At 42.2% G+C, this 25,604-nt stretch overlaps 3 protein-coding genes across 9 annotated transcripts in view; 2 read left to right on the top strand and 1 right to left on the bottom strand.

Annotated features, from left to right (window-relative positions):
* Positions 1 to 94: 94 nt before the first annotated feature.
* LOC115052912 (uncharacterized) lies at positions 95 to 3,762 on the bottom strand. Its single transcript, XM_029517381.1, has 5 exons — positions 3,087 to 3,762; positions 2,434 to 2,488; positions 2,256 to 2,339; positions 1,928 to 2,152; positions 95 to 664 (listed from the first exon to the last, which is right to left on the bottom strand). Exons 1-5 carry the CDS (start codon positions 3,420 to 3,422, stop codon positions 120 to 122), a joined length of 1,245 nt encoding a protein of 414 aa, XP_029373241.1. The 5' UTR covers positions 3,423 to 3,762; the 3' UTR covers positions 95 to 119.
* thpo (thrombopoietin) lies at positions 3,275 to 9,717 on the top strand. 3 transcript variants are annotated; one of them, XM_029517384.1, is made up of 5 exons: positions 3,275 to 3,320; positions 6,433 to 6,566; positions 6,752 to 6,829; positions 7,756 to 7,920; positions 8,084 to 9,717. In XM_029517384.1, the coding sequence occupies exons 2-5, from the start codon at positions 6,438 to 6,440 to the stop codon at positions 8,258 to 8,260; spliced, it is 549 nt and encodes a 182-aa protein (XP_029373244.1). In that variant the 5' UTR covers positions 3,275 to 3,320; positions 6,433 to 6,437; the 3' UTR covers positions 8,261 to 9,717. The 3 variants fall into 3 exon arrangements, with proteins under 3 accessions (XP_029373244.1, XP_029373243.1, XP_029373242.1); XM_029517383.1 differs by lacking the exon at positions 3,275 to 3,320 and adding an exon at positions 5,733 to 5,872; XM_029517382.1 differs by lacking the exon at positions 3,275 to 3,320 and having other exon boundaries at positions 6,320 to 6,566.
* A 755-nt stretch (positions 9,718 to 10,472) lies between these two features.
* LOC115053367 (solute carrier family 12 member 9) overlaps positions 10,473 to 25,604 on the top strand; it is a 41,349-nt gene continuing 26,217 nt past the window's right edge. For 4 of the 5 annotated variants that reach the window (XM_029518008.1, XM_029518011.1, XM_029518010.1 and 1 more), the window contains exons 1-6: positions 10,473 to 11,030; positions 12,516 to 12,650; positions 12,764 to 12,901; positions 13,495 to 13,821; positions 15,428 to 15,535; positions 15,623 to 15,734. In XM_029518008.1, the coding sequence (XP_029373868.1) occupies positions 10,808 to 11,030; positions 12,516 to 12,650; positions 12,764 to 12,901; positions 13,495 to 13,821; positions 15,428 to 15,535; positions 15,623 to 15,734 (1,043 nt within the window). In that variant the 5' untranslated portion in view covers positions 10,473 to 10,807. Of the gene's footprint in view, positions 11,031 to 12,515; positions 12,651 to 12,763; positions 12,919 to 13,494; positions 13,822 to 15,427; positions 15,536 to 15,622; positions 15,735 to 25,604 lie in introns of all 5 variants that reach the window. The other variant, XM_029518009.1, reaches the window with a different exon arrangement.

A 25,604-nucleotide genomic window follows, 5' to 3' on the forward strand; every position in this document is an offset into this window, starting at 1 on the left:
GAGAGTGGAAAAGGGTCAGTCCTTGAAGATGAAAAATTAGCCTTTCAAATGACACCCAGAGGACGAAGCTGTGGGTGTGTTTTTTTGTTGTTTTTTGTTTTGTTTTTTTGATGATCCCTTCAGAAGTCTTTTTTGGTTTCCTGTCCCGCGTGCCCCGAGGGAAACGTCCCAGGGATCCCCAGATCTGGAAGGGAAAGTAAGGTGGAGCAGGATGATCCAAAACTGGACACCAAGCCGGAGTCTGAGTCCGAAACAGCCAGCTCCTCAAACTTCTGGATCACTTTCCTGACGGACTGGAAGGGGACCTCCCTGCGCCACCGGCCCCCAGCGGCCCCGCGAGGCCCCCTGTAGGCCGAATCCTTACTGAGGAAGACGTGGGGAGGAGGAGGAAGGCGGCAGCGCAGCCTCAGCTGGCCTTGGCCCAGGCCCAGAGCAGGGAGCACTCCAGCGGTGCCGAAGCGGGTCGGCAGCGTGGCTAAGTGCTCCTGGGTCAGGGGGTTGTGGAAGCTCAGGGTGCCCCCTCCCATGTTGAGGAAGACCCCAAGGCTCTTGATCTGCGGTGGGACTGTGCAGAGCGGCTCCCAGCTCCCATCATACACCACGCAAAAAGACGCACCCTGCCTTTCCAGCCACCACGCACCACGACCGTCCAATGAGATCACACCTGAGAGACAGAAAAGTCACAATGTCACACTGAAAATCTGAGATGCCGCAGAAAGACTGAGAAGATTCAGAATCTCTTGAACGGATTTCTGTGATGTTTTCCAGACATTTTTTCCTCATTTGACCCCCGAACTTCTGTCTCCCTGTTTAACAGCAGAATACTTTACTTTTGTGATTATAACGAATGGATCGGACTGATCCCTGAGCAGGCTCCAGCTCCTTTAAACCCATCAGGTCTACATGTCGCTCTAAACCTGCATCGGCCTCTGCTGTACAACCTGAGAGTATCTGCATACAATTCTCAGTTTTAGCACAATGAGATTCTGAGCTGTCAGTAGCAGTTTCTGGTCTTTTCTTGTGACACATCTGAGGCAGCTTATGACGACGATGATTTGGAGTTCATGAAATCATTCAGAACTTCAGAACAGAAATATGATGCTATGAGCTGGAGCACGTAGGCAACCTGTCCAGAGCACAATGTGACCTCGCTTTGTGGTTCCTGCTGACTCATCTGTGTTTAGTTAATGATTGAATTAGTAAGTGACTCAAGCACCACATATAGTAACACATAAAATAAAATGCACAGGCTACATAGAAATAAGCTCAGAATAAATAAACATATTTTTGCATCTGATACTCTGAAGAAAACTTTAACTAAACCATGCATGGTTTTTCATTTTCTTAATTATTTACAGCTCAATCTTGTGCCACATAATCAGCATCATGTCTCTAAGGGTGAAAAGTAAAAATCCAATGGCTAATCAGCTCAGTTTCTGTTATATAAACATATATTCTTTTATTATTTCAATACGTTGTTGTCAATCATCCTCAAATACGATTTCACTTTGATTTTCTCCAAATAAGATACAGATGTTATTTAAGGATTAAGGAAATATATTTCATTTGTGGTTCGAGTTTTCTATTCAGACATGTAAAGTTAGAATTCCTCTTCGCATTTGGTGCAATTGAAAACACGTCTGTAATTATGTCATGGTTTAGATATAAAGTCAAACATAAGTTGCAGATGTTTGAGCTACTTAGTGCTGTCAGTGGTCTGTCAGCCACTTGGTGGCACTGTGAGCTGTGGTAGAGTCTGATGACGTGTGCATGTGTGTGTTTGTGTTTGTGTGTGCGCACGAGTGTGTTTTCATGTGTGCATGTGGGCTTGAACAAGCACAGTCCTGCTGACTTATGGTGATGGTTTCTGGAAGCAATAAGTACGCTGGCATGGAGCCAACCAACACAAACACGAGGGAGTTTTTACCAATCCTGTACACGGAGCTGTTGTACACGTCAACCTCCCAGTAATACTGTCCCCGTGCAATGATGACATCAGCGCAGACCTGTGGGAGGGCCGCGGGGTCAGAGGTCATCTTTGTCTGCCTGACCTCGTTGTCTGGAGAGGGGCCTCTGTAGGTGACGGTGAGGGAGGTGTTGGAAAGATGGAGGGATGGAGGGACACTGGAAGGATCCAGAGTGAAACACAATCCTAAGAGGCAAAAATGAGATTTTTTTTTATGGAACAGCTATTATCACTCATCGTCTGTTCACATTATCCCGTATTATCTAATGTTTGGGGATTGAGCGCCTACCAAAGACGGACTGCGCCATCTCATCCTCTCGCAGGTCTACGACGCCATCCTCTGGTGTTGTTGGAGAACCGGCAGCAGTGGAGTCTGGGTCAAACAGGGAGTGTGTGCACAATAATGTAGTTTCCCCCATAAACAACGTAGAAACCGGCTGGAGCTATCGGAGCATCACCGCACTCACCACATGAACAGATCTGTGCTCTTTCTTCCGTCGCGTCCCTGCAGCGTCTACGTCCCTGTAAAACATCTCAGTTAAACATGAAAACTTTGTTTACTCCAAAGCCACATAGCATGACAGTGCCTCTCACTGAATAAAAATAAATGCGCCTCCATTGTTGCCATGCATTCATCCTTGAAGTAGGAACAGAAAGTACTTCACAGTACAGTACAATTTAGTGTGATGCAAAATTCACATCCGCTGCACCTTTCTAATGAAACTGGAAATGTTAGAACAAGTTTCTTTTTCCCATTTATTGAACTCAATCAACAAACCCTGGATGAGCTCGAGGTGGGATATTTTTTCCACAACCAGAGTCACCTGTGTTAATATTGGCTAAGCTGCTGTAATGTATGTTGTTTTTTACAATTTCAACCAAGTTTAAAATATTATATTACAACTTGGGTCTAATTTTCCAAGTTTATCCACTGATAAAGGACATAAAAGAAAATAATATATTTTATGCTTCATATTTCTTTCTCACTTAGCTTTTTATATTTGTCTTTTTTGAATTGTCCAGGATTTTTTAGCACAGCTAAATCTTTTATTTCTAAGGAATTCCACGCCTGCATGAAGCACTTTGCATTCCCACCACACATGTGAAATCTAATCTCTACCTTGTTTTTCGCCTGCACATCCAGGGGGAGAGCTCCACTTTCACTGCTCATGCGCGGAGGACTCAGCGTAGGATGCTCTGGCAGACAGGAAGCTGCAGCTGACCAGGTCCAGCAGGGCAGCTCCACGGGAAGTCGACAGCAGGGACACAGCACCGAACAGACGGAGAGCCCGTGGAGGAGAGCCTGACCCGAGCTCGTTCCCTCTCCAGCTGTGATGCACTGACCACACATGGGGTGAGAACAAGGCAGCATCAGGGCCACATCATACTTTCTGCCACAAGCTGGACAGCAAAATATGTCTCTTTTCTCATCGTCCGCCCTTTCAGTCTCTCCCATATCCAAACTGTGGCCTATTTGCCTGGAAAAGAACTCTGTTGCCTTTTCTGAGTAATAACTTTGGTCCCTCTTTGATTGCCTTTGCTTTGAAATGAATTAAGTCCCAATAGAAGTCCACATTTCTGTCCATTCCCAACGTGGAGATGAAGACCTTCACAGGCGAAGCTCCAGTCAGCTCAAAGGTGGCATCAACAATCCACTTCCAGTTGATCCTATTATGAATATAATCTTTCACTGGAAAAACACAGAGGAGGAGGTGGAGTCACCCCAGGGTGGCAAGACAAAAATGACAAAACTCAAGAGTTGTGCAGCAGACTGCAGGATGTTGTGCCATCCTCTCTGTCCCCCTGACCATTGTGTGTGGAGGAGGAGGAGGAGGCACGGCCTCAGAGCAGATAAAGGACAGAGAGAGAGAGAGAGAAAGAGAGGGGAGCCGAGCCTTTCATTGGGTACTCATTGCTTGGGGTTGCCATGGTAACTGCTCTTCCCTTAGAGACGCACAACTGCAAGATAATGTGCTGCAAAGACTCCGTGTGCACACACATCTGAATGTTAACAAAGACCTCATTAATGTCACGAGCACGGCCTAACCAAACCAATGACATGAACAAATGAACACACACATATTTCCTCCAGGATATGAAGTCAGCGAGGAAGGTCCATGAATGGTATCAAAAAAAACAAAGCACAGCATCTTCACGGTGAGATGGAAAAAGGAGCTTTGATGGCTGTACAGAATCAGAAGGACGTGCAGAGACTCCTTCCTGGTTAGAGTTGCTTTAATTTTTTTTTTTTTTTTTTATTTCAGTACGATCATTCATTATCCTTGTTGGATATGTTGTGCAATAATTCCACAGAAGTCAGTCAGACTTTCCTTTAACAGAGGTGTTGTTTTTTTGGCTAAACCACAAGATAGCTGTCAGACCTAATCTGGAATGTCCCTTACCGGCTGTTTGGCTGATGACTCAGCGATCATATTTCCAAAGCCACTTAGCCGAGTGCCTATTTTCTGATCTTGAGATTCTGCCAGGATCAGGTTCATCTGCTGGATGTTCATATCAGAACCAGTCAGCTTCGTGTGCGAATCTGAATCATGGTTGGACAGAACGTGGGAACCGACTAATGGGGTTTGGGGCTACGCCTCCGGCTCTGGGTGTTCTGGTTTCCCTAAGACACTTTTAGCCAAATTTATTGCTCCAAATAATTGACACATTACTAATAGATTAACGTGACAAACAAAAGGTAAGACAAAAAAAGAGGGAGCGAAGTCATGCGTTAACTGCCGAAGAAGCAAAAGGTTTCGTTTACTGAAATACTGGAGAGAATCTAAAGGCAGCAACTGGACTAATGAGACAGAGTGAACTGAAATACATCTATGACTGATTTTAATTCAGACAGCTGTGATTTGTTCACATCACTCCCGACCTCACTTCCCTTCGCTGGCTTCTTCCCTGCCTCAGAATTTATCTTAATATTTTACTGGTCACAGCCTCAGATCCTTCTGGCCCATTCACAGCTGAGAATTAAATCCAGAGATGATCACATTTTGGCCGTCAGGACTCTGGAACAACATCTGAACAACCTGCCTGAGTCGTCTTTTAAATCAGTTTCTAAAACTATTTTTATAGATTTACTTTTATGTGATGTCATCTTTTCAGTTTTTTACTGTTTTCACTTTTTACTATGCCATCCTTTTATTATACGCATCACCTCATCGTCACTTAGCATACCCTTCAGTTGGTGGAGACTGAACTGAGCAAAAATGAGACTACAAATAAATGTGTGTGATGCTTACCATGTTGAATGTGTGAAGGGAGCGCTGAGGTGGCATGGTCGGACAGTGGTTAGAAAGAGGTTCTGGGTTTGAATCCTGAGCCCTGGGCGTTGCTGTATGGAGTTTTTCACAGACACTCAACAGGTTAACTTATTAGTTAATGAATGGATGTTTTCAGGCTGCTCAGCTGTTGTGTAATGTGAAAGAAATTGTCCCTCTAAGGTTTAAGAGTTGAACGTGCGTTAAGATTTTAGTTCGAACTGCCAATTCCTCTGAAAGTAATGTTTCATTTTTACATTATTCTTTACTTATACGACTCAAACTGGATTAACTAATAATTCTTTAGTGATTAACACAACCTCTTTCTTGTCTGGCAACATATGAACCAAAAGATTCCCATTTGGAAAAAGGACCAAAATGCTGACACAGGAAGTTGTCCATGTTTGTATTCAGCCCTTTTTAAGGGAGGTGCCTCACTTGTCTTATTTGTACTGAGGACCCAGAGTCAAACATTAACTTTGGGCCGAGATCAAATATAAAGCCCATTCGTTCTCAGAGTTTTGCCCAACCACACAGAGCGTCTTCACTCACTAAGACGACTGAGTGCTTTGATTCAGGAGTTTGGGACTCAGCTGAGGGACACCATGTGCCCAGGAGCGGGTTATGGCTTGTAGCAGTAAGTTGGTATTTTGGATGCATGGCCTGTATTACAGCTGTTATTTACAGAGAGGAAGTGTGACGTCACTGCAGTTACACAGAATTTTCGTGGTATACGCATGGCTTTTTTAAATTATTTCTTCCACAATGCTGCATATTGTACAGGATGGTGTTCGTATTGCTGCTTTGATTTGGTTAGTAGATCTATCACTCTACAAATAGCTTAATAAAAGGTGTGTTATTGAAGAAGAACCAGAAGAACTCCATTCATTAATTTCCACTGTTCACAGATAATGATCGATTACAAAAAAAGGCCAGAGGAATGTGTAAACGTGGGGCATGAATGGGTTTAGAGATATCTTTAGAACTTGTCAGGGCAAAACCTGTGGGTGGGATTTCGGCATGGCTGGTATATGGCTGGAAAGTTGACTACCCTCTGTGCAATTAATGCCATGCAACAGCAGGTGGTTCCGAAAATGGGATACAGTATGAGGAAACTAATGCCAGGCGGTAGTAGCGTCTCAGCTGAAAGGTGTCTAATGGCAGCTTGTCAGTCATCTCATCTGTGTGCTCCCCCAGGGCTCATGCTGCTGCTGATAGGTGTGATTTCTTCCCATCTGCCTGAGGTGCACAGCAGACCTGTTGACTTTTGGTGTAGAACTCAAGCCAGGGGAAACATGCAGCAGATGATCGAGGATCTGAGAAAGGCTGCGGTGAGTGAGTTACTTAAAAAAAAAAAAAAATAAATAAATAAATAAATAAAAAAAGCTAATTGTGGAGTAGTGTCGGTATGAAAACCAGCTGACAGAGATATTCAAAGAGAAGTTCTCTCCTCTGAGACGCAGAGATTGAAACAATATTACATGCCTCATTTGTATTTTGTGTGTTCATGTTTCAGGCTCGCTGTGACTCGCTGCCATCTCCGGTCCAGCTGCCATCTGTTAAAATGAATGTGGCATTGTGGGGAAGGAAAACTGTAAGTAATACCTGACATGGACTGAAAAAACAAAACAAAAAACACTAATTCATTTTTTTCCTTCATGGCGAACCTATGTGAGATAAGTAAAGTAAACTGTGCCTTGATTTAATGACACCTTTTGTGGTGTGACTGTTTGATTGTGAACTTGACAACTTGTGCCAAAAGTTACCGTTCAGCTTGTTTGACAACTGTGCTTGTGTCAAACACATGACAACAACACATCTATCAACTGGATGACTGTTGCAAGACATGTAGCTCCATGTGGCTTGAATGAAAGCGTCATCATGTCAGTGGTATATCCAGGATATGCTATCCAGAGAATGTAAGGTCCAACATATTAAAACTCCAGAATGTGTGAAATATGACCACAGCATGCGTCTTACTGCAGCGCTGCAGAATTTATGCTGTAATACCACAAACTCTGAGGTACAATCCTTTTGTAAACATCCTTAAACACTTTACAGGCCTCAGATTACCACAAGACCAACAGATACAGTCACACATGAACATTAAAGACTCCAGAGAAAAGTGTATGGTTTTAACCACAGGAAGCTTTAAATCACCGCAGACGTCTGCAGCCAAGGAGAAGCTGAACTGTCACGGTGCACGCTGAAGGTGCGATGTGAGCAGCATGTTGGTTAAGCTGTGGGTTTGTTTTTGAAAGTTTTGAAAGCGTGAGGGAAAAGCTGATGTCAGAACGTCTGTGTTCTGTCAGGTACAGTGCTAACATGCTGGTATTTTGCAGCTATAAATCTTATTTTATTTCTGACATTTAAATCTTGTAGCACCCACTGAAATTCAGCATGTCAGCATCATATTTTTAGAAAGGTAGCGTCCTCACCTTTTAAACCAGCTGATGCCATTTTACAGCTATATTGTGACAGTTTGTGTGTGTGTGTGTGTGTGTGTGTGTGTTTGACCAGACACAGCACAAGCGTGCAGAGTTGGTGGGGACCATCCGGGCTTTTCAAGACGGAGTGCAAGAGGCGAGGGTGAATGTCACATCACAATGCCAGACCTCAGTGTTGGAAAAACTGGAGCACCGCATTCGAAATGATCTTTTAATTCTCAACAGTAGTCACATACAGGTGAGACACCTGCACGTGAGAATAATGTCATGTGTAATCAGCAACAGTGTTAAACCAAAGAAGAACTCAGTCTGTGGTCTAATATGTTTCAGCTGATGTGAAAAGGACTGAATACAACCGGTCTGGTGTCCATGTAGCTGATTCTGTGGTTTCTTCTTTACAGACTGACACAGTGACGTCTCCTCCAGCAAGAGCAGACTTTTCCTCTCAAACCAACAAACTGAGCGAAGTGCTGAAGCAGTATGAACTGCTACTGAAGGGAAAACTGAATCACTTTGCTATTGATGTGCATGACATTATCTGCAGAGAAGACAGGACAACCAATGTCACAGAGCGCTGAGGACAATTTAACGTATGGAGATCAGCATATTTGCACCACTGCACTGTATTATTACATAACAATAAGGGTTCTCAACACAGTGGGGAGTGAAACAACACATCATGGACTGAGACTGTCTGATGTGTTGATGAAGACTTAAGAAGAAAGGACCAGAACTGGATTGGACAGTTGAATGGGGTCGTCATTTTTTGTTGTTTTTCGGCATTTTGCACGGGACATAAAGGTGGACAAAGGCATGAACCAGTGAGTAGGTCTGTAAGCAGAAGAATGCAGCAGTAAGCTGTGAGATAAATCTTATAAAATCAGGAGTGATAGTTTTTTTGAAGAGAAGCACTGACAAGTTTTATCATGTGCGCTTAACATACTGTCAGTAGCATTGCAAGTAGGAGGTGGTCAAAGAAAAATCGACTGTTTGAGAGCAGCAGAGAAAAAGTTAGGGGCAACCAGAGTAAATAAATAAATGACTTCGCAGCAGACCGCCCAAGCTGCATTCAAAACCGATTCCACCAATTCACAGCCTTGGTGCCAGCAGACAGAGGTAAACGGAGGTAAAATATTGACAATTTGAAAAAAGAAATGGAGTTACTTTCAGACAAGCCAGGACAAGATGTATTGAATAACAAATCATTTGTGCTGAGTAAATTACCTTGAAGGCTGAGGATGAGCATTAGAGTAACACAGTTGGAATGCTGACTTCTCATCCTTTGTTCCCATTAGACCCCATGCAATTCTTTTTTTCTCATATAAATCCTACTGGTTTTTCACCAGCTGCTTACACTAGTGTTTTAATTTCCATACTGTGGACGGGCAGTTTACCAGTCCTAGCTGTAATGTATAATCAAAACTGTAGCATCATCTGCAGGTGCTGCGGGAGAGGTGCTCTGTGTTTTGGCAACAGCCTGATCACATGGAAACAAGGGAACTTGGGATATGTTCTCTTTTTTTCTCTTAAACCACAGAAAGCTGGAAAATATAGAGAAGGAGGTAAAAATATTTAGATGTAAATAACATCTGGAAATAAAAAAAAAGCTACAGCTAATCACACAAAATGATACTTGTCAATTTTACAGTTCACTGTTGATAAAGTGGAAGTTAACCATAAACCATTGTATGCTACAACGATGTCAGGGTGAATCCATGTTTGGACTTGTCACGTTTATTTGAGGTCATTCAGTGTTGAAATTGCAAAGATGAATGAATGCAGGTATTTATGTACACACACAAAGTTTCTTTTTTCTGTATCACTTTCATAGATTTTGTATGTATGCATGTGTGCGTTGGTGTAGAATGTACAGTTATTGAAGCAGCTTTTTTAAATAACAATGATAATAATTATAATTTATCCTCTGGGGAGCACTTTGGGGGATGATTATACTGTTGCACTACTTAAACCAGTCATAATGTTCCAAGTAAAAAAAAAACTCATTGGTTAACAATTTTTTTTAAGAATAAAGTAAAGGAGAAGTGGCATGTTTAATGTTATTATTGGTTTGTTGGTTTAAATATGATGGACCAGTTTCCAATAAGAATCAGCCTAATTAGATCTACAAATCAGTCAGTCAGCTGGAATAAAACGGGCAACACTGGAGCTGAGATATTACACATATTACACATTAAAGCTTCACCCATTTAAATTAACTTATTAATTATATTTTTTTTTATTATTAAAAACTCATGCTCAGATAAATGATGTGAGTTTACCGGCCCAGGTGGCCGGATGAATGATGATGTGATTGGCCGAGCCCAGTTCATCACATGACCGCAAGCAACCAGGAAGCAATGGGGAGCAAAGGCATCAAGTTACACTTAGACACACAACACACAACCGGAAACTGCACAGTTTACCTCCAAGGCAAGACGGCTTAATGGCCCATATCAATGCATTTCATCAGTGAATGTAATTATGATAAACATAGACAGCGCTATTTTTTGCACAAGCACAGTTCATTTATGATGCCTGATTTTAAATTTTGCGCCACTCCTTAGCAATTTTGTTTGACATATTCATCTAGATTACATTTGCATATCGTTGTGCATCGCATATGTTGTGAATTTAACATCAAATATTGTATTTCATTTTATTTTTTTCCCACCGGAGTTTTTGAAAAAGCACTGAGCAGGATTTTATACTGAAGGCCTACAGCGGAAGTCATGCGTCGCAATACGTCAGCTTGACGTTGTCGCGTCACATGACATTTGAAGGCGGAAACGATCGATGCGGGGCCGATTGCGTTGGCACTATAAAAAACAACAAAACAAGAAAAAAGCGTTATTTTAAGAATAAAAACGAAACGCTTCAGACTTTAAACATGTGAGTTTTCACCCTCGGCTTTTTATTTTAAGTTGTTTTTGTTGAGCGGGAAATCACTTTTCTGGCTCGCGATGTAGCTGGATGAGATTTATTTTTTTTTTTTAATTAAAAAAAATCTGTTAGGCGACATTTTTAAATTTTTCCGTTAAAACTCTGAGAGCACTTTATGAAGTTGTGACGCTTCCTCCAGAGTTTTTTATTTTTTATTTTTTATTTTTTTTTTATTTGCCTCCGCTATGACAGAGCGGACTCCACTCCTCCACTACCGCCTCTCCGCCAGCGTCAATGAATCCGAGCTGCGGTCGCCTCCGGCCGGGCCGGTCCCGGAGCGGCAGCCGGGCGGCCCCCGGCAGAGGAGGACCCCCGCTCAGCGGCAGCGCCAGAAGCTGTCCACCTTCTTCGGGGTGGTCATCCCCACCCTGCTGTCCATGTTCAGCGTGGTGGTCTTCCTCAGGATAGGTGAGTCCATCGGAAAGGCTTTCAGGAGAGATCCGTAACGTTTCTGAGGCCTTTTAGGAGACATGCAAGTCCATCCACAAATTCATCAGATGTTTTTAATATAAACTGATCTAACTGAATGAAAACACCAAAAGGTAATTTAATGTAAATGCTGACAGTCTTGTGTTTTTCACTGTTTCTGGCCATGAGAATAAAGTCTAAGTTTAACTTATAAAGGTGATTTATTTATTTATGTGTTTTTTTAAATGAAGGTCGTTCCGGTTTCAGTCACCTGCAGTGACTGAATTTAAACCAGGTGCCAGTTTCTGTTCTCGGCCTCTGTCATGATAACCTGTGGAACCGATGAGAGAGCTGAGCTAGACTTGATTAGATTAAATCTATCAGCTGAATGCAAAGAATGCATTGATCTGTATTATATCACAACTTCTATCAACAACTTTCTACACCCCCCCCCCCCCCCCCCAAAAAAAAAAATCTCCTACAGTTGTGCATGAAACCTGCAAGGAAGGACAAAGTCTTCCATTCAGCAGCAGAGCTTTTTCTGCAGACACCAAGAACATACAAGTTTAACTTGTTGGTTAATGTTTTGCAAATTATAACATGAAAATAGCTGAAACAACTAATTTCACACCCCCGGGGGCAAAAGCTCTGTTTTCTAGAGAAAAATGCTAATTTGATGAAATTAACAATCATGTCATGCAATCTCAGCAGAAAGTCTTGATGTCACCCTCTTTTGTCTGGTGTTTCACTTCCAGGTATTTGTGTGTTGTGGATTTGTGTTTGTGTTTCTGTCCATTTTGTACCTCAAAGTCGTTTTCTAACTCTCCCTCTTGCCCCCCTTTGCTCCCTCTGAGTCTCGTGAGAGAGAGTCAGCTGCTGTGCATTGGACACACACACACACACACACACACATAGTAGCTGTCTGTGTTGATGTCGAACACTGTTCTTACTCGACAACATAGAAGTCTGTTCAGGAAGTAACAGTCCTGTCATTGTGGATGTGAAACTAAAACTGTTAAATTTACCAGACTTGGAAAAAAAAACAAACACATTTGAGGTTAAGTAGACTAAATTGGAATTTCACACTTTTCATGATCTGAGACATCCCGGCATCCCATCATACTATCAGAGTGTAGGTCCAGTGTTGCGTGATCATGGGACATACATAGCAGCACTGTGGATAAGGGCAGATAATGGAAACATACTCTTAATCTCAGTCATTGATTTAGTATAGAAACATACAATCAAAGGTCACCGTAGCTGAAGGAAGACGAGGTGGTGATGTGTTAAATATGTGTCTGACATGGTGTCTATTGACTCTGGCACCACAGCCCACACTTAGATTAGATTCATGTGACTCTGCTGATGAAGTTTTGAGTTTGTGATTATTTTAATCTACATATGTAAACATCTGAGTTACTTTTCCAGTATCAATCAATGTATAATCATTGTTGTGTTGTGTGACTCTTTGTGTTGTCTGTCCAGGATTTGTGGTGGGCCAGTCCGGACTGTACCAAGCTATTGCCATGTTCTTGGTGGCCTACTTAATCATCAGCATGACTGTGCTGTCTGTCTGTGCCATCTCCACCAATGGAGCTCTGGATGCTGGAGGAGCTTATTGTATCCTCTTACAGCTTCTCTCTCTCCCTCACACACACACACACACACACACACACACTAACTAACACACAGACTTGTTTTCATGAAGTGTACTTTGCCTTAACACCACTCAGACATGATCAGCCGTGCACTGGGTCCGGAGTTCGGTGGCAGCATCGGCCTCATGTTCTTCCTGGCCAATGTGTGTGGCAGCGCTCTGTATGTGCTGGGTCTGGTTGAGGCCATCGTGGGCTCCTTCGGCATGCCAGAAGGTCAGTTTGGTGTAATAGCTTGAAAAATGCGGGTCAACTTGCTTTTGCCTTTTGATTGGAAAGTCTGGTTCCTTCTTGTCATAGTATTTGCTGGAACATCAGGAGGGTTGGAGAGGCCCAGTTAACCTCGTCAAAACCTTTACAGGTTCTCTGTAGTCAAAAGGGTCCATGTCTTTTTGATTATAATTCAGGTCTAGGTTCCATATTAACACAGTAAAAGTATCAAAGGTCTCAGTCCACAGATAAATGTCCAGAGACATTTAGAGACTGAACCTTAAAAACAGCCATAAGAACTTCGGACACTTTGTGATGTCACAAATGTACTGTCACCACTCTTAGCCAGGCCCTAAGCTCCGCCCACCCAGACCCTGGATCGGAGAGGATCTCCTCCCCTCTGATTGGCTCACTGATCTGTTACCTCCAGAAAGAAGCCTGAGAGGCTAAATTAAAATGCACTGATTTATGTTAATATTCTGCTGTATGACATTATTTTATTCATATTGACTGTCATGTACAAACAAATGAACAAATCCTTCTCTTTATCTTTTCTTTCATGACCTCCACTGGACACCTCAAACATCTCACCGTCTTAGATGTGTCCGTGGCCGCTACTCCCTTCCAGGTCCTGCCATCAGGATACTGGTGGTCTCTGCTTTATGGCACAGCCATTACCCTGCTTTGCCTGCTGGTGTGCTTGGTGGGAGCCCACATTTACGCCAAGGCCACCTTCATCATCTTTCTGGTGGTCATGTTTGTCCTTGGTACCATCTTCGTCAGTTTCTTCGCCGTACGGCCTCAAACCATCACCCTGCCCACTTCAGCCACACGGAACCCTACAATGAACGCAACGGGTCCTGTAGCTCCCACCACAGCAAACTTTACAGGATTCAAGCTGGACACGTTACTGGGGAACCTGCAGGGTAAGCCACAGATAAGTCCGCAGGGTTCACTCATACCAAGTATGTTTGGAAGGGTTTATTTCATCCATGGTGCATTCGTTCGTTTTGCCTGACGACAACAATACAAATAAAACTTGTACTTAAATTAGGCATACCACTTTAAAGAATTTAATAGGTTAAAAGTATTGCAGTCTGGAGAATAGAAGATGAGTAAAAAGTGGTATGATTGCATCAGTTCAGTATATTTTGCTTTTAATATTAAACATGTCTGGCCAGTGTTATTATGCTTTTATAATTTAATTCACTGCTTAAAAAGCTACTTTGCTCGGAATTTGTGGCAACTGTAGGTCACACTAGTGGTTTGAAATAGTGTTGTTATGGAAAATTGTTTTTTAATGACTACCAGCCATTTAGTAATTTAAATCCAGCTTCATAATTAATTACAATGTTGTATTTTAAGCTTGTTCTCTTTTTATTTGGTCCTTCAACCTCACAGGGATTAACCTCTCTCAGTTCTCTTTTCATCACATTGGGAATACTTTCAGTGAAATTTATGTGTTTATAAAACAGTAAAAGCTTTGGTCATGGTCAGATTTTGCTCCAAAGAAGTGTCAGCTAAGCTCTAACGTAACGCCACTGATATGAGTGAGTGAGTGAGAAATGATAGGTGAGTCGGTGTCCGTGTTTACAAGACAAAGGTCAGATCGTATCATTCCCATTAAAGGTGAATGTACAATGCTCTCTGGTGGCACGAATGCTTTGTCCTGTTGCTACCTGTTTCTTCCCTAAAAATACATAATCACATAACAGATTAGTGGCAATGGACAAAATTTGAAATGATCTGTAATCAGATGTCCATTTTCTCTGGTTCTTAATGTCCATAGAAAAACTAACCAGGCTCCTCATTCTGTTTGCAGGGAATTAGATCTAAACACGTGATTACTAAGCTAATTGCTGTAACTTGGGTATGCATCCAGGCTCACATGAGAATCATTACACACAACAAGCTTTGGATTATCCCACAATTGAATGAAATAGGATACAAACACACAAAGGCACATTAAATAATTACTTTCCATATTGGAAATAAGCGAAGGCAGTGCAGGTCTGCTTAGTTTCACAAGTTGGTCTCATTCCATCAAACCAATATAACAATATAATAATATTAGCTATTCAGTCATCGTCTTTGTTTACATTAATGGCTTAATCAATAAAGCACTGTACTTTTAATGAGTTTTGTTGTTACGAGATGCCCACCAGGTAAAATGCTATTGCATCTCAGAAAATTGTTTTAGTTTGAACTAAAATGTGAGTGATGATCGATGTATGTATTTGTAATTGTACAAAATCATCCTCACCAAAGAATGGGTGTTTTTTTCTAAATAAGATATCACAAGCGGAGAGGAACAGAGGACCTGTCACACCTCACAGCTATGAAATTGAATTTTTTTACCAATAGATGCAGCATCTTGAGATTGAGTAGATGACGCTCTGAGAACAATACAAAAGATTTGTTTGTAATTCGGTGTTTAAATGCTGTCAAGCACACTGAAGTGTCATCCAACAGAGAATGATGTTGATAGACGCACAATTGCAGGGACTTATCTGTAGTTCTCTCTCCCTGCAGCTGACTACACTGTGGATTACACAACAGGAACTATGATGTCTTTTGCCACAGTTTTCGCTGTAATGTTTAATGGCTGCACGGGCATCATGGCTGGCTCCAACATGTCAGGTATGGGAAGCAGTTTTTGTTTCTGTGTATTCGTGGGCAGCCTGATTATGTTTCTATGAACATAGACCAAACCTGCCTGTCCTCCAGGTGACCTGAAAAGTCCGAGCTCTTCCATTCCCCGGGGCACCATCACAGCCGTCATCTTCACCTTCATCATCTACAACTTGCTCAGTGTGCTGATAGCGTGCTCCTGTGACCGGTCAGTGTCACACACACACACACACAAAACACATCTATGAACAAACACAAAACATAAATGGCACATAATTGATCATAAATCTTCACAGATGAAGTTCATTGAAGCTTGACGTTGCTAAGAGTAGAAGTAAAGAGCAGCAGAAACGCGTATTAGCATGTTTTTCTTTTCAGCAGATGAAATCCAGTCGTTAGTGTCTATAAGATAATGCAACCAGGGTTCATTTTCTGCTTCACCAAACACAATTGGAGCATCAATACAGCCCATTACAAAACCATTTATTTCAAGTGAGTGTTATCCAACGCCAAGTGTCAGTTAATCAATCAAATAACAGCTGAAATGCAAGTAGGCAAAACATTGGAAACACACAACTGTGTACACATCTGCCCCTTGGGTTTCCTCACCGGCTCAATTTTGATGTTTGATCATTGAAGAAACTGAGGAGAAATCAGATTTTAGTTTAGTTACTGCTCTTTATGTTTGCACGCTGTGTTATTTCTGGTTAACACGGCTTCAGGATCCATCATAGAAGCTAAACCTCTACCCAAAATTAGAGAGTTAAAACAGAAAAGAAAGAGTGCGGGTAAATCTGCTAATAAAAGTCAATTGGCTCCTGTTGCTGCAGCAGGTAATTGCTAAATTTGATAATGCTTGGACAAAATTAACATCCATACCAAAGCTTTGTTTTACGATGAATACATTTATGCTTTGTGTCCAAAACACGCAATGTCCACAAACTGCAAAAATGTAAAATACCTGAAATAAAAATCTGAAGTTGGAAAAATAGTTTCTTATGAAACACAGGAGAGCTAGAGTTAATATTATCAAATCTTTCATCAAGCCAATGTATGCTGAAGAAAAGAACCATCATATCATATTCCTCTAATCAAGTGTTAGCATGCAGCTAACAGTCAATCATGTCACTGTCCTCACTTGAGCTGTAAAGCATGAGTCCTTGATGTTGCAATAGGTATTTACTTTTTTCTATTTATTTGTACTCCCTCTCCCTCTCTCTGTCTGCCTCTTTCTATCTTGTCTTTTGCTGAGTGCCAGAGTTTGGTATTGATGTAACTCTAAAGCGAGTGTTGCCAAGGTGCTAAACTGACATGACAGGGCTATAAAAGAGCATTGGAGATCAATACTGCCATCATTTACCCTGCCACACTGTCCTCCCTGTGTCCGCCTACCACACTCACTCTCAATGATAAGAGACGGACTATAACGCACTTTCTTCACCTCTGCAGTGCTTTATCTTTCTCCCTGGAAGCACACACATTATTCGTGCATTGTACCATAGTGTCTTGTAGATGCACAAAAAATATGTTATCTAAAGAAAAAGAAAATAAAATTGGAGCTTGGGATGCAGCAAAAAAAGACAGTGGAAGCCAGCCCCCACTCACATGACCACAACAGGGAAGCCTAAAGGGGTCTCTCACATGACTTGTGTGGGTATGTGCGAGGCCTTGCTCACAGCTGGGTAATAACAAAGCCCCAGTTCAAGACATTATTGAACACAGTGAGATCTGGTCACCCAGAACCCTCATCAGGACACATGTGGGGACCAACTCGTACCACAGGAAGTAGCTCCGTTGCCAGAGGCCGCGTGGAAACATTGAGTAGCTCACCGAGTAGATACTGCTGCAGTTAGCAAGCTGTCAGAGGGGAATTGTGTGTGTACAAGTGTGATGCTTATGTTGGACAATGGTGTCTGTTTACCCACAGATAAAATCAAGTGGGATGAGGATCTCTGGGAACTTGAGACAGATTTGACACACATTCTCATGTCAGATAGCTCCAGACATGATCTGGGCCCAAGAAGCATGCACGTGTGTGTCTGTGTGTTAACTGCATCCCCAGACCTGCTGTTGCATGTCGTTAAATTGGATGTATTTTCTTTTATACAACGTTCTTCACCATTGTTCACCAAAGTGACACCTTGCTTGTGTGTTGCATTGTGCATGATTAGAGCACGAGAAGGAAAAGGGCGAGGCTGAAAGTGAAACACTTAGTTCCTCAGAACTGGTCAGACTATTTGATTATGAAACACAAATGAGAAACCGGCACAGATGGGTGTAAAATCCTTCTTTACAGCTGTCATGGCCAGAGCATTGCTCCTTGTCTTATCTTCAGTTAGCTTGGGGTTGTTTGGTATACTGAGGCTGACCTGAATGGAGCTGATGTCAGCGTTACAGATGAGAAGTAATGGAATATCATCATTTCTCAGAAGCACAAGGAAAACTGTCACCTAGAGGGTATTTCCTTATTGACGACTGCTTTCTGTTAATCCACATTCAGGTCAAATGTCCGACAGAATTTTTGACTTGTGTATGTTTCATGCTCTTCAAAATTCTGCTTCATGTGAGAAAAAGGAACGTTGTCTTTTTAATCTGAGAACCTTGTATTTTACTTGAATGGTTTTCTCCATATTCCTCCTTTTGGTTTTTGCAAATTAGAACAGTTGCACAATGATTTTTGCCATGTGATGATTTCTCTTTTGCTTTGTAATGACTGGAATTCACTACTTTTACTTCCTCAGAGTAACACAATGGCCTGATTGTACACCGTGGAAGTCAGACAGTATTTGACAAACTCAAAAGAACGCACCACACTGAGGCACTATCAGGAGATGAGAAGTGGGCCGACTGTTACTAGTTTGTAAGCCATGTGCTGCAGCCTACTTCATCTTCTGCTCACAGGAAAACATTTACATTCACTGCTGTTTCTGCTACATTAGCTCGGCTCACTTCGAGAGAAAATATTACCAACAATACCTGGAGTGCATCATAAAACTTTATTGATTTCTTGTAGGATAAGATTAGAAGAAAAAGACCAACATTTATTACAGTGCAAAAATCCAACTAACATCTATTTTCCAAGTGCAAATGGGTTTAGAAGTGATGAGGAAACTGGTTACCTGTTATGAAGGCAAGAGGGAGAGGGTGTTGGTTCTCTTATAAAAACATGCTGGATCAGTATGAACACAAATCAAAGAACTTAGACATCACACAATACAACAGGACACATAAAACAGTAATTGCGTCATTTTAAGCAGAGATTTGAAGTTGTGTGGAGAAAGAAGAGGATTCTTTAGGTTGGCAGAAGATTTAAAGTGACATGTATTTACAAAGTGCAAAAGATACTAAATACTACACTTATCAATTCAACATCAAGGAACTCAAACTGAACATTTTTTGCAGTGCTTTCAGCTGCTGAATGGAGGCGTTAAAACACACGGAGACGGTGTGATTAGAGGTTGTGGTCTTCTATCTGAGTGAATTCAGAGGTAGTCAGAGACTACCTGTCTTCAAAAGCAAAGTTTCCACTGATAAGTTTCTTCACCACAAACAAAAAGCGAAAGTAAAATTCAGCTGTAGTTGTCCAGGTTGTCCAAAGGGTGGCAGTCCCGCTCTCTTCCCAGCCCGCTGCCTTCCCTTTATAAAAAGGAAGACTTAAAGCCACGAACTGACTTTTACATAAGGCTCATAAGGCACGAGGCTAAATTGCTACCCTCAGCTAATTGTAGTTCTGCATAATTCTAAAAGGCAAAGTAGTTAAGATGTATTTAAAGGTGAATGTGAGGGAGGTGGGAGCAGCCGTTAAAAGTGATTATACTGCCTGCTGAGGGGAACTCTCCCCTGCTGCCTACCTGTGTCAGCGTGTGCACTAATGTCACAGCATCAGCTCACTCGTTCAGGTGTGAGACGGGGGATTGTCAGTGTGTGCTCATTAGAAGGAGAGATGAGGTAATTTAACGCAGAGCTTGACAGCTTCAGCCAGTTCAGGGCCGGTTTTAACATGAGCCACAACATCACGTACCTCGGCAGACACAGGCCATCATTAGACCGATATATGTAGAGCTCCCTGTGGTCAGGAGAGTCCTTGAAAATCATTGGTCACTCTCTTCGTCCAGGTCATTATTCACAGGAAAAATTCGGCAGGCTGGGAAAGGAACCCGAGACACCAGCCCAGTGGATTTGCACCCACATGGTCACATGCCCCTTACTGCTTGGCTGTTGCCCTGTACAGTAGAACTGCACCGTACTGACAGTAGCATTTTTCTTTAATTAATTTATTTTTTTTCTACAGCTGCATGAGCCCATTTTCTGCTTTACAGCTATTAGCGCTGCACACCGCAAAGAAGACGAAGCTCATTTTACATGTAAAAGCTGCACGACTGGTTTTCAGGTCACTGTTAATAGAGATGCAACATATTTAGTCTCTTTTGGAGATTAGCGTCTGTGATATGCCAGTATGGTAAGAGGGCCGATGATGATGGCGATGAAGGCAGAGGGGATATGAGATAGAGGGGAATCTATTAACCTCATGTGACCAGCTAGCCAGCCATGACAGATTGCCCTGTCGGTGCTTTATCAAGCTCTTTTGGTAGTGTGTCTGTGCGTGTGTGGATTAGAAACTTAAACACACACAATAACAGAGTGAGCAAGCGAGCTCAGCCTGTAGCTTTTGTTTATTATATTTTTGTGCGCTGGTTTCATTCTGGAACACTGACTGGTCTTTTGTGTCTGTCAGTCATGTGCTTGCATGATTGACTTTATTGTGTGTGCGTTTGTGAGTCTGCACACTGTGCACACGTAGGCTTACAACCGCTCTGTGCAGTGCTGTGTGTCAGTGACCCGAGAGCTGATCCACCTCACGCCATAGAAGCTCTTGTATTAATAACAGCTGATGATTATATTCATTTGAATCTGCTGGGGCTCCTTGTATTGAGCTATCTCTGACACGCAGCCTCACAAATGTGTGTGCAGTCAGCACACCCTCCAAAATCCCTCTGTGTCTCATTTCATCAGTGTCTGATAAGAATGATTCCTCCTGGGCGGCATTTTTTGGATGCTTTACAGTCATTTCCAACTCCAAGGAGACCTTTGGGTAGACCCGGAACTCAGTGTAGAGTGTACATACCCCATCTGGCCCAGGATGAACTGGAAAGCTTCACCTGACTCCAGATGAACAGAGGGAAGGGGGTGGATGGGTTTTACTCAGCTTCTCCTCAGTTTAACTCCATTATGCCTACAGGAGCCTTTCTTAGAACCTAAAAGCTTTTTTCAGTAAATCACAAACAATTAGCACCTTAGAGTCCCAGTTCCAGTTGTGTTTCTGTGCAGAAACTCCCAGTGACTCATATGAGTGGTCAGTTATCTGCCATCTTTTATACTGATTAGGAAAAAACACCTTAGTCACAGAAAGAGGACCCAAAACAATACAAAGACACACAATTACTGCTTTATTTTCTTCAAGTGGAGATGTTTCAATTTTTTTCCCTTTTTTTTTTAAATCACTGTGCAAATTATTTTCTGCTGCCCTTGGTATTCAAGACCGACTGGAATAATCATAAAAGACACTTTGGCAGACAATAATGGATAACCATGACCCCCTCCCATATATAATGTCTGGTGAAGCACTGTGAAAGAAATCTGTGCTTGGAGGAAAGTTGCACAGAGTTACGTGAGAAGATTTAAAGCCTTCTGTACACTAAATATGAAGCTAAAGAAAGGAGATGGTTAGTGGTTTTTAGAGGTGTTTGTAAGTGTTTTTTTTTTTAGGTAGGTTTGTTAGAAGATTTATTTTTAGCCTGCACAGTGATATCCATCTTCTCCTCTAACTTTCTCAAAGGAATCTTGTGTTTAAAAATAAATAAATAAATAAAAGGAAGAAGGAAAGCACTGGACTTTCATGAACTTCAAGTTCACTTGCTTCTTTGATCCAGGAGAAACTGCAAATCAACATAATGTGGTGATGTGAAGGAAAATTAAACGTGAGCTGCTCTGTGTCCTTTCGTAGTGAGTCCAGAATCCCTTCCTCCTTCTGTCTCCTCCTCCTCCCTGTTCATCGTTCAACTATCCATCCACATGGTTGTGCTCCCTCCTTTTGTTATTCCTCCCTTATCTCTCAGTGCAGAGATTCCAGTCATTCCTGTCTTTTCTCTCTCTGTTGCTGCCTTTCTGGTTTTCTTGTTGTTGTTTTTTATTTATTTTTTTTTGTACCCCACATTTGACAATGGCGGCAACACAGGCCAGATCTTCACCAACATGTCTTGTGTGAATGAGAAGCTGCAGGGGTTGGAGGAGGAAGAGACACTGAGATGAAGAGCAACAGACAGAGCGAAAGAGACAGGAGGGATTTAGGTCACAGAGGAGCTTAAATATCGGATGTATTATATAAAAATGCTGTTGTTTGTGATAGTTATTTTATTAGAATGGATTCTCTGTAACTTGTTGTGCGTGGGAAGCACTGAACTTGAATTCTAACTGAACCTTTTGATGAAATATCATTGCTGAACAGGAAGCGTTAGGTCTGAAGTCAGTTCTTCAATGTGACTGAAGATTTTACTCATTTTGGACATTAGAAACTAAGGCTTGATTAAAACAAATGGATTTCACAGTCTTCTGGGATTTTTATTTGAATGATCTAATACTGGTTCTTAAAATCTGAACATTCATCTTTTTTGTTGTGTATTTTGCTTATCTGCCAACACCACCTCAACAATTTTGTAATACTGGAAGGTAATTTATAGGTGACAAGGTTGATGATGTTACATTATGTGCCTTCCCTCTTAACACTGTCTGAGTTACAAGCACTGAAAGCAATTTATAGAGTAATCTAAACAAGTGGCTAGAAATTGCACGTTGGTGTAGAGGAAGTCTGGAGTGGCTGAAAATTGGAAATGGAGAGCAGCGGTTAATGAGATGAGTATCAGTAAAATTTTCATAAACAAGTGAAGTGTTTGGGAGGGTTACAGACGGAGAGAGGGAGGATAGAGAAGGTTGGAATGTGCGCCACTGAAGCCTTGTTAACTATTGATCCCATTTAATAATCCTTAACCACAGTCTCCTCCCATGAGAGCACTTAACTATCCTTCTCCCTCTGTCTCTCTGACTCCTCGGCCCGCTTCGTCTCCTCCTCCTTCCTGTGTCTGTTTCTCCTTCTCACACTGTGGACTGTGGCTGAAGTACCTACAAGGTCAAAGTGGTGTGAGGCCAAAGGCCAACGCTAACTGCATAGTTGTGCTCTGATGTATTTGTTGCTATAGTCGATAGCGCCGCCTCTAACAGACCACAGCTCATTGAGAGCATATTGGACTAGATATCAGGGCAATCCAGGTCCTTGGTTGAATTAGGGTCACATATTCAGGGTGCCTTTGTTTTTGTCCTCCTGAACGGTGCAACATTGGGCCAGAAAATTGTCACATTTCAGCAGATTGGGCTGATTTGTTGTAATTTCATGTATTACAACAAGGTCCAATACAGCAATCAGCCATAACATTATGACCACTGACAGGTGAGGTGAATAATTATGTTATTACCATGCCAGCAGTCAGTGGGTGGGGATGGATGAGGTGGCAACCGAACATTTGTTGAGGCAGGAAAAATGCTTGACTCTTAGGATGTGAGCCACTGTTAAAAGGGCCAGAGCACCGTGGAGCGGTCAGGACCGACCCAAAGTGGTCTGAGGAGGCAAAACCATCAATCCGGAGAAACTGCAACAATGTGGGATGGTTTGAGGACTAACAAGGTGTTCAATTGGCTCCACATTACCCAGATCTCAGTCCAGTCCAGCATCTGTGGGATGAGCTGGACCAACAAGCTTCTGCTGATATAGTCAGCTCACCTTCAGAAGTCTCTCACGTTACTCTTACATGTCGCTGTTCATAAACTAAATATTGGTGCACCCCATTAGCTCGGCTGGTAGAGGGCCCACAGTAAAGGCTGCGGTGTCCCGTGGTCCAGATCTGAACCACGAGCCTTCCTCTCATGAAGTCCTCTCTTTACCCCCTCCTCCTGCCTCTCATTCTGGTTGTCACAACAAACTATTTCACCGAGAGAGTGCAGCTTTACTGGGGAAGTATTTGCGCACATCGTAGCTGTATCCGCTACATCCCTGTTGAGCAAACACATAGAGGAGAGCCACCAAAAACAAGAGCACTAACTATAAATGCTGTCCTTGTAATATCGATGCAGAGATTCATAGGAGCAGTTATCCTCACTATCCTACTGCGAGTCAGAGTATTGACATCCAGGATGTCCATACAGCAGAGACACAAATGGTCACGATGAGGGAAACATTGATGTAAGCCATAAACCAGAACAACCTCAGTGACTGGCTCTGATCCCTCCTGAGTATTTAAGCCTTTTTTTCTTCAGGATCATAAAAGCAGATGATCCTGGATCGTTATGTTTGTCCCGACGGTGGGTGCCCTCATCCTCTGCAAGATGACCAATGATTAGCGGCATAAACTCTGTCTATGATGGTGGTGTTTCCATTGATGATGTAATCCACCTGACCACACAAGTACATTTACACACACACACACACACACACTCCTGGTGTCAGCACTTTATTTTTCATCTCATTTGGAATATCGCAGATAATTAATCTATAATGTTCGACCAAAGTGCGAGTGAATTATGAGAAGCACAATCACATGAAATGATGGATTAAAAGATGAATACGCATGAATACACAAATGAGGGCATGAATAAAAATGGTAAACAAATGAGCCGGAGGATGGAGCGGGGCCGGGCGGAGCGAGAACAATCAGCTAAACAATCTCTGTGGGCTCCTTTTAGTCGTTTAGCTTTGTTTCCTCCTCTTCTCTAAACGAGCTCTTTTAATCTGTCACTCGCTCCCCCACACTTTGTTCTCCTCTTTATTTGGATGGCAGAGCTCATTTCAGCTGGATGATCTGATCAATAATTACTTTCTAGGCCACACACACACACACACAAACACACACTCCGAGTCACTTATAAGCAACACTCCCTTGGTAATGACTACGCAGAATTATGAAGCACAGAATACATATTGTTCTTTCTGTTAGAACCGACACGTGGACAATCTCGCTCTCTTTTACACACACACACACACACACACACACACACACACACACACACACACACACACACACACACACACACACCATTTGTCAAAGCTGTCACCCAGTTTGCATTGGCTTTGTTTTTGAGAGCCAGTTTTGAAATGTCAAGCTTTTCCAGATTTATTTTGTTCCTGCTTCACGTCAGAAAAATTAATAATCAGCCTATAAGTTCTGACCCACATCATTACTCACAATCACACACACACACACACACACACACATTTCAACGCCTGCTTCACACATTTTTGTGTGATTCTGCTTTTTTTTTTTTTTGACGCTGCTTCATGCATGTTGTGTATCAGACCATTGTCTTGAATGTTTGAGATGCTGATTAAAAGTGCTGTTAATAAACTTCACTGCAGCGCCCATATCTCACACACACACACACACACGTCAAATAAACAAAGTAGTTGGCATTTCCTAATTTCTAGGGTGATGTTAACTTCCCCACAGAGCCTTTGTTTAGTTGATTTGTGGCAGTGCGAAGGCTTGTGTGGTTGTGTGTGAGAGAGAGAGAGCATGTGTGTGTGTGTGTGTGCTCGAGCTCCCTGTGAAATAATAGTGTGCTTAGATCTTTGGATGGAGTGAACAATACTTAATAGGGCCATGATAATAAGTATTAAAATCACTGGACCTGAAAGAAAACGTGATGAGACTCTTAATTACAAAAGAAGGAGGGAGGTAGATGGAGAGAGAGAGAGAGAGAGAGAGAGGTTGTCTGTAAAAGTAGAAATAAAATGAAGAGTGTGAGGACTGAGGCACAAACTGGGAGGAAGTAAAAAACCAAATTGGTTTTAAAAATATCATGATGACAGTTTGAAGGTGCTGTGGGAAGGGAATAGGTGGATTGGATGCATGTGTGCCTTGTGTGTTTGCGTGCATTGAAACAAATAGATTGAGTTGGATCAGGTGAGGGAAAGATAGAAATACCGTACACTCTAATTTTCCTCTCTCTGGCTGTGTTGTATTGAGAAGGAGCG

Source organism: Echeneis naucrates, chromosome 13 (genome assembly GCF_900963305.1).
Source record: "Echeneis naucrates chromosome 13, fEcheNa1.1, whole genome shotgun sequence".
Classification (NCBI taxonomy): domain Eukaryota; kingdom Metazoa; phylum Chordata; class Actinopteri; order Carangiformes; family Echeneidae; genus Echeneis; species Echeneis naucrates.